Source organism: Thermobia domestica, chromosome 1, assembly GCF_964235325.1.
Source record: "Thermobia domestica chromosome 1, izTheDome1.hap1.1, whole genome shotgun sequence".
NCBI lineage: Eukaryota > Metazoa > Arthropoda > Insecta > Zygentoma > Lepismatidae > Thermobia > Thermobia domestica.
In genome coordinates this window covers 305,253,923-305,266,450 of record NC_137454.1, presented here as the reverse complement: position 1 = coordinate 305,266,450, position 12,528 = coordinate 305,253,923, and the positions used below count along the sequence as shown (strand labels likewise).

Genomic DNA, 12,528 nt, shown 5'->3' with positions numbered 1-12,528 from the left:
TATGTTTATGTAATATATGTTCACATACGGGCATAATCCTAACAATAATAAAGTTAAGGTTATTACTAAAATAATTATGTTTAAACCAAATAAATAACCCGACTGCTAAAAGAAATTTGCTTTAGTATTTTTTTAAATCAAAACTGAAAATTCAAAATCGAATATAACGTCAAAGAAATTTGTCATGACATGCATTCATAGACAGTTTCATTAAACACAACATACGGTACAAATGTCCAGATAGTAGCACACTAACCTGCTTTAGCCCAGTTTGCGTACTGTACCCTGAGGATAAGGCAATCCAAATTGTACAGAGTAGTTGAGGTTAAGGAATAAAATATCTTCTCATAACCTTGTTTTAAATTTTATTTTTACTTGGAGTAAAGTATGTCGACAATAGACGAAATTACTGTAGTTGTAGATGATATTAAGGTAAAACTATTTCGTTATAAACTTTAAATATATTTTTAAAATATATTCCATTCACTACCGGGTTAATAGTTTACAGTATGTATGTATGTGTGTAAGCTATATAGTTTACAGTATGTGTATGCAAGCTATGTACTACGTAAAATCATCTAAATTTAAAGTCTTTAAGCATGTTACAAGACACATCGGTTTGTCGGATTCATCCGATTCCGAAATTCAGAATATAAAATTATAATAATAATGATAATGATAAAGAAGCAAATACGAAGGCGCATATAATTAAGAGTAATTCGTCGTAATTAGTTCCATGTAATCAATTACTAATATTAAAGGAGCAGTTCGACTTAGAAATGCATTTTTTACAGATTATTTCAATTTGTATAGTTGAAAATTCTAAAAGGAATGGTGTTTATTTGATCGCGATACGTTCAGCCGTTAGCGAATAACAGAGGAAGAAAGACTTTGTGATGACGTCATCCGTAGGCAAGCTGCAAGAGCAGGCTTCCATACACACAGTACCAAGCATTTTGTTTGTGAGTGGTGCGGTGGCACGTTCTAAAGTGCGACTTCCTTTTCTAGATTTAGAAATGGAAAGATCAATGCGGTTGCAAAGATTTAGAAATGTTACCTGCATGTAGAATATAATAATATCTGATGGTAGGCTGCATAAAAGCTTTTATAGTATTACGAAACGCAGTTTTTCCTACAAAGCATAAGTTCAGCGTTTTACAAAAGGAACTAAATTTTCGAAACCAATACGATTTAAATAGATGACGGACGAAATTTCTACAACACGTAAGTAACTTTTCTTTAATTATGGTTCCGATTCCCAAACAGAAGTGTTCATTTTCATGTTTTGTTGCAATTTTTAAATGCTGACCCTATAATTTTGTGCTGTAAGGTATATACAGGAGCGTGCCATATGGAGCAAAAATGAAATAACATCTGTACAATTTGCCAGGATACGAAAAATACTTTACCGGTTAAATTTGTTTTACTCGTGTCGCTTTCCGCGGAGCAACTCTCGTCACCCGTTTCATGATTGTCACTTGATACAGAAAAATTAAACGATGAATCAATGTCCTGAGGAACACTGTCATCATCACTGATTCCTTCTACAAGCAAGTATATTGCAGTCCCCAATTCTACTTATGTAGCAGTTGTAAAACGATACCTTCAGAATCATGAGTGACACCGTCGCTATTACCCCTCTAATGCCTTGTCTTCACTACAACCGTCAATTGCGTCTTGTACGATATTTTTACGTTGGTAACTTGGACGTACATCGGCTCTTGTTCAATGGCTCGGATTCTAAACTTTTCAATAATATACTTGGAACATCATTCTTTCTCAGTTTGCATGTAAATGAATCACCTTTTCTTTTAGTAAACATGACTGCTCGAAGTCGGATTCTTCAAGATGTTTGGAACAAACACGAGTGTTTTTATTTGGTACAAAATTTTTCCTATTGATTTTCTTGAGTCATAATTTATATCGATTTGGTGTCATCTCATGACTTGGAAACGTAAAAAATGATACTTTATGTCCCTCAGCTTTAATCGCACGAGAATTACAGCCGAAAATATAGCACTTGTTAGGCATTTCTACCTCACTTCACAGACACAGCACGCGCTGTACTAACACGTGTTTTCTACTTCGCACCAGTGTTCCTTTGAGAAAAAATGTTCCGGGGGAACTCAGTATTCGGAGGGGTACATATTATTTTCACACGGTACTATTATGTTTATTATTATATTATAGACATATAATTTGATCTCCTGGGGGACGCTCTCAGAGCTCGAGGAGACAGTGCCCCCGAAAAACGTCTGGAAGAAACACTGCTTCGTACAACATTACGTAATCATTGTTCTGTCTTTCTATTTTTTTATATACAAGCTGGAATGCTGTAGGAAAAAAAAAAAAAACTAACAGAAACGTCCCTCAAGAATTCAACACAAAGCAAGACTGCTAACGAACCCAAAACATCCTATCAAATCCACTGCACTATTAAATGTTTATCAGCTGCGCACAAGGGAGTGGTTGCTGACTCGCATTAAGTTACTCGGTAGCTCACGGGTGACATCAGCATTTGCGATTCATCAAAAACAAACGCCTATAGAAACTGAACGAGACGGCCTATCAAGATTTTAAAAAAATATGTCTTTCTTATTTTTTAAAACTCTTTCTATTGCACCAAACTTGTCTTTAACTTGAATTGCTCCTTTAAGTAACTATGCACTTACTAATATCTTCATGGATTCAAAATTTTTGATTCTGCGATTCATTTGGAATAGGTAAAGAAATCACACTAGTAACTCTTTTAAGTTCACTGGACTCTAAAGCAGAAAATATTTGACATGACTTTATACTTAGAAACTGAGTCCTCGAGTTTTGCCTTACCAGATGGTGCTTTCGTGTGCTTATGTAGGAGTATCAGATGTCTTTCTTTCTTCTGGGTGATCCCTTGATTTTATAGTGTCGATGTTATTCATCATGTTAATGAATAACTAAATTTTCCTTGTTACGGTTAACTGATTTTGACTTTTAAGTTAAAATAAAAGTTTTTTTTTTTTTTGTTTTGTTAAAAGTACGTACAAATTTTGATGCTTGCTTAAAATAATTAAGAAGTCATCACCGTATTTTGATTTGTTGATATGCATGTAATGCACATCGTTGATTAAACCTTTCTTTCCAATAGAAGCAGAATCTGCAATATTTCTTAACACTGTATTGGTTCAAGGTTGAAATGACCTGTATGTTTAGTTTCATAGTGTGTGTGACCAGAAATTCAACTTGGGGATTCATTCACTCTAATGTTCTAAGCACTCACATTATCTGCTTATTGCTTGTTGCTTCGCTGCCATTCTACTTTCTAATGTCCAGTTCTCGCAGATTGATAATCATACTCATATTTTGTCATATAATGAACTTTATGATACAAAATTAGAATTTTGGCAGCGAAGTAACAGTGAGTGTGTTTTCTTTAGGTTTAGTGGTGAGATTCCTCATCGCTAGCCTATGGATTTTTTTTTCTTTTAAACATTGTATTTGGTGTTCTATAGCATTTTTTTTTTTTTCTTTATTTTAAGGTTCAAGAATACAGGAAGCATCTTTCATTACCGGACAAGTAACTCAAGTGGTGACAAATTGAACCATGTTCTATCACCATGGCAGTTTTTCCATAGTTTTTCTTCAGTCTTTCCATTCACATGCTGAGATGGTATTTTAAACCATGTTTACTGTTCAACGTCATTTCTTGTTGTGCAACATTGTAACGAGGTAGGGAGGGGGAGTCTTCCAACACGATGTTGCAGGCGCAGGTTTGAAAACAAAAAATTAAATCTACGACTCTCCGAAAATTTTGCAATTCATTAGTGAAATTAACTAAAATACTGTGAGGTGATAGAATTCTTATAAGTAAAGACTTTTGTTGAATAATAATTAAATACTTGTATATTTGTTATTAACTCAGGAGACATGGTTCACGTAATTAACGTGCAGTAAGTGCACAGCATTTCTGTTACAGTATATAAGAAGCAGAACTGTGCATCGGATTTATGCTAGTAATTCGACAAATAAGTATATAGTCCACGGCGAAACTAGACTCAGTATGTTAGTTCTGTAACTCAGAGAAAAGTTTGGTGACTCGAACATTTTTGTAATTCATACAAGGTAAATCATCGGTTTAGTGGCTGATAATGAAGGAACATTTCACTACCTTTCACAGTTGTCTTGAATCAACTTTACAAAACAACAATGGATATCGTGTCACTTGAACCTGTAATTTTGTTTGTTTCCGTTGGAAGGCAACTGCTAGAGTAGGTTTTTCTCCAGAATATATTACAGAGGTTTACATTAAATTAAGTGTAAGAAGAAATTTTTCCAATTAGGAATCAATTCTTAGATTTACCATGTTGGCATTAGTTCATGTACATTATTTTTCTACTTTAACGCATTAAAGTATAGATGATGCAGAGTAGTAAATTCTGTAGGAAAACTTTCTTTTCCGGTTGCCATTTGAATGATTTTTTAAAAATACATCAGTATATATTATTTTTATTTTTATCAGCTAACTGTAAATATTATTTTCTATATATTTGCAGGTAACAAAAAACAAAACCTGGAAAGATATAGCAGGACAACTGGGTATTGGTGCTTCCTCTAGTGCAGCGTACACGTTACGAAAACACTACACTAAAAATCTCTTGGCTTACGAGTGCCACTTCGACAGAGGGGGAATTGATCCTCAGCCAATCATAAGCCAAGTTGAAGCAACTTCGAAGAAGAAGACAGCGAAAACGACATCTGTTCCTTCACCAGGTAATCTTTATATATATGATAATGAAACATTAATGAAACGTGACATTAATGAAACAAGAAGTTCATATAAATGCAACGGGGATCAATGTTAATTTTCCTTTTAGTTTATATATATATAATATCATTCCTTCCTAAAACCCGAAATCGAACACCTTGTAGATATGAGACGTCGTTGTTGTTCTACAGAAATGTAAAGTTGATAGTGAAAGCTACTGTATATCACGGCCATCGCGATTTTTCTATCAGTTCGAATATATGAAAAACATCTTAATTCAGGTCATAGTTAGCTCTATTGTTAAGTTATTGTAAAAAGGTCTATTGTTACATTACTGTAAAAATCAAGTTCTACTCATATTTTAATACTCCTTCATACAAGATAAATATTCGTAAATAGAACCTGCTTTAGTGGAAGCCACTCGAGAGCGAAACAGAATATCGGGAACAAGTAGAAGATAAAGTACAAACAAGTAACCAAAAGCTTCTATATGTCATTGAATCATATATGCGATAGAAATCTTACGTTTTATATTCACGTGACAGATTTCGTACTTTTTCTTTCATTGCTGGGTTATTTTTTCAGTATCTGAATATTGTAGACGATAAACACCGAAATATGACTACAACATTGCCAGATATATGGTGTAAGGAAAAATACAAAAATTAACTCAAGATATGTTGATTTATGCAGTGGAGGCGGAACTAGAGGGGCACCGTGCACATTGCTCTTCCTCTGGATGACCGCCGGCAGTTAATTTGAGGGACCAACTATCATAGTAATTGAAGAGGAATAAGAATAAAGTTCACAGTTATAAAATAAAATTTATTTTGAAATTAAACTTTTGAAAATTTCATGTTTTGATTTTCAAAGTTTTATTCACATTGCATGTTACGTTACATTGTATTAAGTGGAATTTTCATTAGTGTTGGCGCTTGCTATCGTCTTTTCTAATTTCATGGAATCTTGGCGGGTGCTAAAAAGTGCTTTCATAACACAGGCATGGTGTTATAACTGTGATATACAATTAATTGGTTATTTGTCAGTAATGTTCTTCGAACATAAAGCTAACGTATCAATAGATAACTAATCTTTAGTATGTGACTAACAATGCCAAATGGTTATGTGCGAGGAATGACTATGGGTAGGAGCTCTTTCGTGTCTAAGCGATTAGCGTATGCACCTTTTACGTAGGAGACCCGGGTTTGATTCCTGGCTGGAGCTCATGTGGTTTGGATTCCACGTTAATCAGTAGGTCCCGTCTCATACAGCCTCGATGCTAAAACGGACGTTAAACTCAAAATCAACTCATGACTATGGGTAGAACTGCATTGAATTCTTGTTTTAGAGTATTAAGATGTTAATGGCTGTGAATTCTTGTTTCAGAGAATTTAAGGTATTAATGAATTTGATAGTTTGTATAACACCAATTTGCAGGCCAAAAATAAGTATCTGTTGCTCTTATCTTGCGCCTGTACTCGTATATTCCACTTTGTCATTATTCACTCTATCTCCGGCATCACGCAGCATATTCAGGCATTCAACTTAAGAAATACGCACATAGATATAGAGGGATGCTTAACTATTTCAAAGCGATCACTAAGCAAAACTTCTATGGATAATTACACTAATATCAGAAGTAAAATCCTTAGTTTTGAGGCATAAAAGAAATCTCTGAGATATGAAATTTCAATGAATTGAGATTTTAAGAGAAAAATGAGCAAATTATTCGCAATGGCAAAAAATTTTTAAATCAATATTCAGTAATATTCTGGAACTATTAAAGTTTTCAAGGTAGTATATTTCGAGCTTTTGGCTAAGTATTAAAACGTAAGTTTAGAACTATATATTTATATAAAGCAGTTCAAATCTGTAAGCGCTTAACATGTCCAATAGGAAAAAAATATTGGTTGCTGTTTGCACTCATTTATGACTATTGACGTGCTTCAGTTCCCAAATTGAATTTGTGTTGTGCTGCTAAACGTAAAGTGGAAATAAGCATGAATTTCTCTTCAGGTTTCCCAGTTTTTATGTGACCACTACGCGAATAATAAGAAATATTTTTTCCTAAACTGTATTTGTCTGAAAACAGCCAGGAAAAGTATAAGTATCGTTACTAATAAATGAATTATACGAATTATACTTCAACACCTGTGAGTAGCGTAGGGAATAAAATACTGTACACTTCTCGCATTTTATGCTAATAGCTAGTAAATGATATCAGTCCTCAATTGGTAGTGTATTAGTATAGAAAATTTCTTGAAAATTGGATTTGTGACCTCTGTGTCCCCAGCTGTATTTTCTCGTAAGTTTTCCTTTGTTTTCTTATACATTATCTTCAGATCTAGATGCATTAATTATATATATTTATGTGCAGTAGCTGGAACTCGTTTTACTTTCCTGTCTTGTGTGATGAAACGTATAGCGAATAGTGTTCTCTTTTAAGTGTTTCGTGATTATACTTTAACGATTTTCTAAATAATAATGAATAATAATATGATCTTCGACATCCACGTATACAGCACAATTGATGGATGATAATGGTAATATATTATTCGTTAGTTGGAGTTTAACGACCGAGAAGACTATTATGAGATTTGGATCTACAGTTCAAGGTTCAGTTCAAGGCATTAGCCACTAGACCAATGATTCCCAACCAGTGTGTCGCACAATCTCTTGGGATGTGTCACGAAATTTTAGAATTCAAAATCATAAAGCATCTACTTATTTGTTAAAATATATTTTAAGATGTACTATACCAGTGTAAGGCTCCAGCAGCAGTAACATAGTTAGCATTTATATTAGCAGCAGCAACATAGCATTTATATTACAATATTATTTTTAAAAAATCCGTGGACACCCAATAAAATGTGTCATCAGTTAAAAGTAGTTGGGAACCACTGCGCTAGACCAGCGGGAAGGAGCATTATTATCATCAACGAGAAATTTTGTTTTATACTTCTAGCCCCGCGTTGCGTAGTCGCTAACGCTCTCGCCTTCTGTTCAAGCGGTCCTGGGTTTCATTCCTGGTGGGGTCACTCGTCGTAAAAGTGTAAAAATCTTTTTCAGGACAGTCATCTTGAATGAGGTTTTCTTGGGTTTTCCTCATTCATACCAGGCAAATGCCGGGGTAGTAACTAACTTTCAGGCCACTTCCTTCCTTCCTTCCTTCCGTCCCTTTCCCCGGATAGTATGCTCGCCGAGGGACGTCATTCTTCATACGTGATGGGCCAAATGGCCATAGATGTCGAAAGCCCAGAAATATAAATCGTAATCCTTGTTTTATACGTGGATGCCGAAAACGAAATTTTTCACTTGTTTATAATAGTCCCCCTTTGTTGTTTAATGTCTCATACAGTCAGCACAATATTTATTGTGGTCATTGATCTTCAACATTGGCTATTTTTCTCAGGTTCGTCTAATTCCCAAGACTCATATTCCACTCCAGGCTCAAATAGTGCATCAATGGATGGCTATGGATACGGATATCCTCCAGGAAGTACCCCAGACTATAGCACTTCTCCTATGCAGCGACCTGCTTCTCAAACTAATGCGCCATCTCCTCATCCAGGTGCGTAATGCTGTATTTGAATCATAGATTGAGCACAGAATTAGTTTGGTATAATACCCTTCTGACATGTCACAGAAATACAAACATTTGTTTTGTTAAGGATCTGTCTCCGTGTTGAGACTACATAGTGAAATATTTGTAAGCTAGAACATGAAGAAAATTTTCTATTTTGAATCTAGTATAATCGTTCAACATGTACTATAAAATGTTCCAAAAAAAAAAATCGTGTCTTTATTTTCGTATACTTATTTTAAAATCATTTCATGTGCTACTAATGTTCCTGTCAAGTGCAAACATTGCACATAAATTAAGAATTCGGTTGTACAACAACTATTTGGTATCATAGAGCTCTCCGCAGATCTGGTAGTGAAAGAATAGTATTTCTCTCTTTGATAATTATAAGTTGCTGAAATCATTATATTTTAATCACGAAACAGATTTAATGTATTGTGACAGTCTCAATCAAATTTTTATTCCCATATAAGTTCCATTAACTTCCGAGTGAGTGGGCAGTCACTGACAGAATTATATTGTGGGTTAGCTTGTAAATTCAATGTATATCAGCCTCCAAGAATTCATAACTGTACAGTTTCCTGTAAATTACATTACTGAAGACAAGTAGTATGCTCTTTGTGGTTAGTCATTCAAAAATTATTAATGAAAGAAATATAAAAGAGAATACACTTTTGAACGTGGCTGTGAAAATTATTAGTCAATTTCAGAGGTTGCTTTGGAAATTTTCGTTACTGTAGTTCATCCGAAGACTCGTTTTTTATATTCTTGTTTGTATACGTTCTTCTGTTCTATTATTGAATCATTCATTATATTGATGATCGAGATCAGATTGTTTTGATATGCTATTAGGTTATGAACATGTTATCTGAAAGGATTGATGTTGGTAATAAATAATTTACCAACCACAAATGGGATCGAGCTCACGCGTACCAGAGGCAAACTTGCTGTAACAGTTGATGAAACTTGAGAGTGAGAAAGTGTGTGACTTACTGACAGTTTATTCTTTAAATATACCTGGACGAGAAGCCGGCTATACTCCTGGTGGAACTGCATCTAATAAGACGAACAACGGGCATTACCTTCCTTTTTCTTTATATTTTTATAGCAAACTTTATAGTTTTAAGAAGTGTGTTATAAATGAAAGCACAACTTAAACGAGTAATTTCAATGAATTTTGGAAGAAAAAGACACACACAAAACTACTGGGTGAAACACTTCGTTCACAAGGTGTTAATTGTCATATATGCTGGCTAATTAACCAGTTAACTGTGGGTTTCGGTAATATCTGGTTAATCACAAAAAAAGGAGTTGTATTGGCCTCATGGAGATATAAACGTTGTATAAAACTACAAGTTCATATTTAAATTTCTCCTTCCTCACCCTTCGACTGTGATAATCAGATTGACAGCCTCTCGTACCACAAGGAGGAATTTTTGCTTAGTCATAATTTATTTTTCTTTCTTGAAAATTAGTTTCTATTTGTGACTCAACTTGAATATAGTTGTATGACTTCGTGTTCCCTTCATAGCCATTTTTATCGTATTGTAGGCTTGACAAAAAAAAAAAAAAAAAAACCTGTCAGTAGTATACGTGGAGCAATGGAGAGCGCATGCACACAGAGCAACCTTAAATTTTCTAGAAGAGAATGATATACATGAGTTGCCGTTCTCAGTTGGGTTTAGTCTGTGAGCAGTTATTGAAAGGGAGATTGCAAGCATGTTGTCGAAAGAGTGGCAGATGTGAAAATTGAGCAAGCGTGTTGTCGGAAGAATGGCAAATGTGAAAATTGAGCACGCATTAACGTGATATTTCTCGTGAAATCAAAGAATTCACCAAGTGAGTATGTGAAGCTGTTGATTATACGTATGGTGATAATACGATGTCACGTACGCGAGTGTTTTGGGTGGCACCATCGCATCAGTGAGGGATGCGAGAATGTTGATGATGAAAGATGGAGTCGTCCTGTCACAGCAACAACACGAAAATATGGCAAAAAGTGACTGACATTGTCCGGAAAGTGCACAGGCTCAGGATTCGAATGATAGCAGACATGGTAGGCATCGATAAAGAGTATGTCTGCGCAATTCTGTATGACATTTGAACATATGCAAAAGTTTGCGCTAAAATGGTATGAAGAAACCTCACGAAAGAGCAGAAGGAGTTCCGGCAGCACATATGCAGTAGTAATACATACAACATCTGGAAATAGAACCAGACTTCACGGAAATCGTCACTGGTGACAAGATGCAAAATTTTTTTACGATGATTCTAAAACGAAAAGGCAATCCGTGCACTGGAAATCTCTATTATCTCCGCGAATGAAAAAGGCATGCAAGAGAAAATCGAAAGTAAAGGTCATGCTCATTGTGTTCTTCGATATCAATGGCCTGTTCCTGTTTAAATTGGTACCATTAGGTCAGCAGTATTATCAGCAGGTTTTGGTGAAGCTGCGAGAACACGTAAGGAAGAAAAGGCCTCTCTTGTGGATGAACAGTGATCTGTTGTGCATCGTGCCAATGCTCCTTCGCACACTATTTTGACCGTTAAAGAGTTTCGGTCAGTAAAGAAGACCCTTCGTTGTAACACTCACCTTGACTTGGCGCCCTGTGATTTTCTTTTTCCGAAAGTGAAGTTTGCCCTCAAATGGAACTCATTTTCAAATTGTGGGAGAGGTAAAGCAGAAAACGACAACGGTACTGAAGACTGTCACACCTGAAGATTTCCACAACTGCTTCCAACAATGAAAACCGTATGCAAATTTGTGTAGAGAAAAGGATGGTATGTTGAAGGAGATCACTTTTTAATTTGTAAGTTTGTGACAATGAACCGTACTTTTGGGGCGTTCCATTATTTTTTTAGCCAGTCCTCGTATATCAATAGGAGCTAAGTGGTTTGTTTAACATTGTTTCAATCGTTATAATATTTGAAACCACCGTTTAATTTTCATATTTGATTAGTTGCAAGCTAAAAAATTATTTTAATATATATCCTGTAGTATTTTCAATCCTAAATGAGTAGAAAAAAAAATTCGTAGCTAAAACATTTGGGTCATTTCCATGTAGTGGCAAAAAAAAGTGTATAATTCAGAAAAAGGCAAGGAAAGCATTTAGACTTCGAAATTAAATATCAAGTTGAAGCTTCATGAAGCCTGCGTCATATCTACATGTGTCCTTTATGATGCAGCTGTAACTAGGTTGCTTCTGAATCGTACAATTTCGTATAACCCAGTTCTGTTGGTTATAATGATACGTAATTTTGAGACCAAAATACTGTTATTTTGCCTAATGCTACGCTGTTTACCCTATAGTAATTGTTCGCTGATTTTGAAACGCTGAAACAATATAACAGTGTAACTGTCAGAAGTAACTGCTTTACTATTGCCCAAGTATGCTTGAGATTAGAAATAGTAATAATTATTATAATAAAATAGGGTGGGGACATGAATCAAACGTTGATCTTGTATTTGCTTTGTGTGAATTACTTTAACAAATTTTCAGCTACTATAGTGTCTTTCATCGAGGTGACAACTTGTACTCCAGGAGACTGTTGTCCCTGTTAGATCTTCATATTTACCTCTTTATTTTCTTGTGAAAAAAAAAGTTAATATTTCAATATATATATAAAAACAACTAAAATAAAATTATAATGACTATCCTTAAGCATGCTGTTCTTTTTTTTCTTCCTTTTCATTGTTGGCAGATACTATTTCTTGCATGTTCCAATAGGATTGTATAACAAAATGACCAAACTATTTTTTCTTGAACAGTGTTGTGAAATTTAATATTTCGACTTTCACAACGCAAATACAAGGTAATAATTTTCATTTTATTTGTACAGTATATTTTTGCGGTAAATGGAATTGTCAGAAACGTTGATCGTTGGATTAGATTTATTTCAGAAATTTTAAAAATTCGACCACATTGACTGTAATAGTAACAAGTTGAATAATTACTAATTACCAATTTTAGGAATTTTCGTATTATTTTCCCCAAAATTTATAAATTTTGACACGGTCTTTCAATGTTTTTCCGGCATGAACAGAGAATGGGGAAAATATTTTACAAATACACAGAAACGTTATCAAAGAGCGGCAAGGGATTGATGATTCGTCGGTCAGCTGAAAGCCTGGGAATTCGATTCCCAGCCAGTCGTGCCTAAAGTAGTTATTGTAATTTTATCTCCCTTTAAGAGAAAGTCC

The 12,528-nt window shown here is 34.7% G+C and overlaps 1 protein-coding gene across 7 annotated transcripts in view; it reads left to right on the top strand.

Annotated features, from left to right (window-relative positions):
- The window catches only part of osa (trithorax group protein osa), a 253,832-nt gene that overhangs the window by 203,626 nt on the left and 37,678 nt on the right, over positions 1-12,528 (top strand). For all 7 annotated transcript variants that reach the window (XM_081727104.1, XM_081727113.1, XM_081727117.1 and 4 more), the window contains 2 exons: positions 4,533-4,749; positions 8,157-8,315. In XM_081727104.1, coding sequence (XP_081583230.1) covers positions 4,533-4,749; positions 8,157-8,315 — 376 coding nt within the window. The remainder of the gene's footprint in view (positions 1-4,532; positions 4,750-8,156; positions 8,316-12,528) is intronic.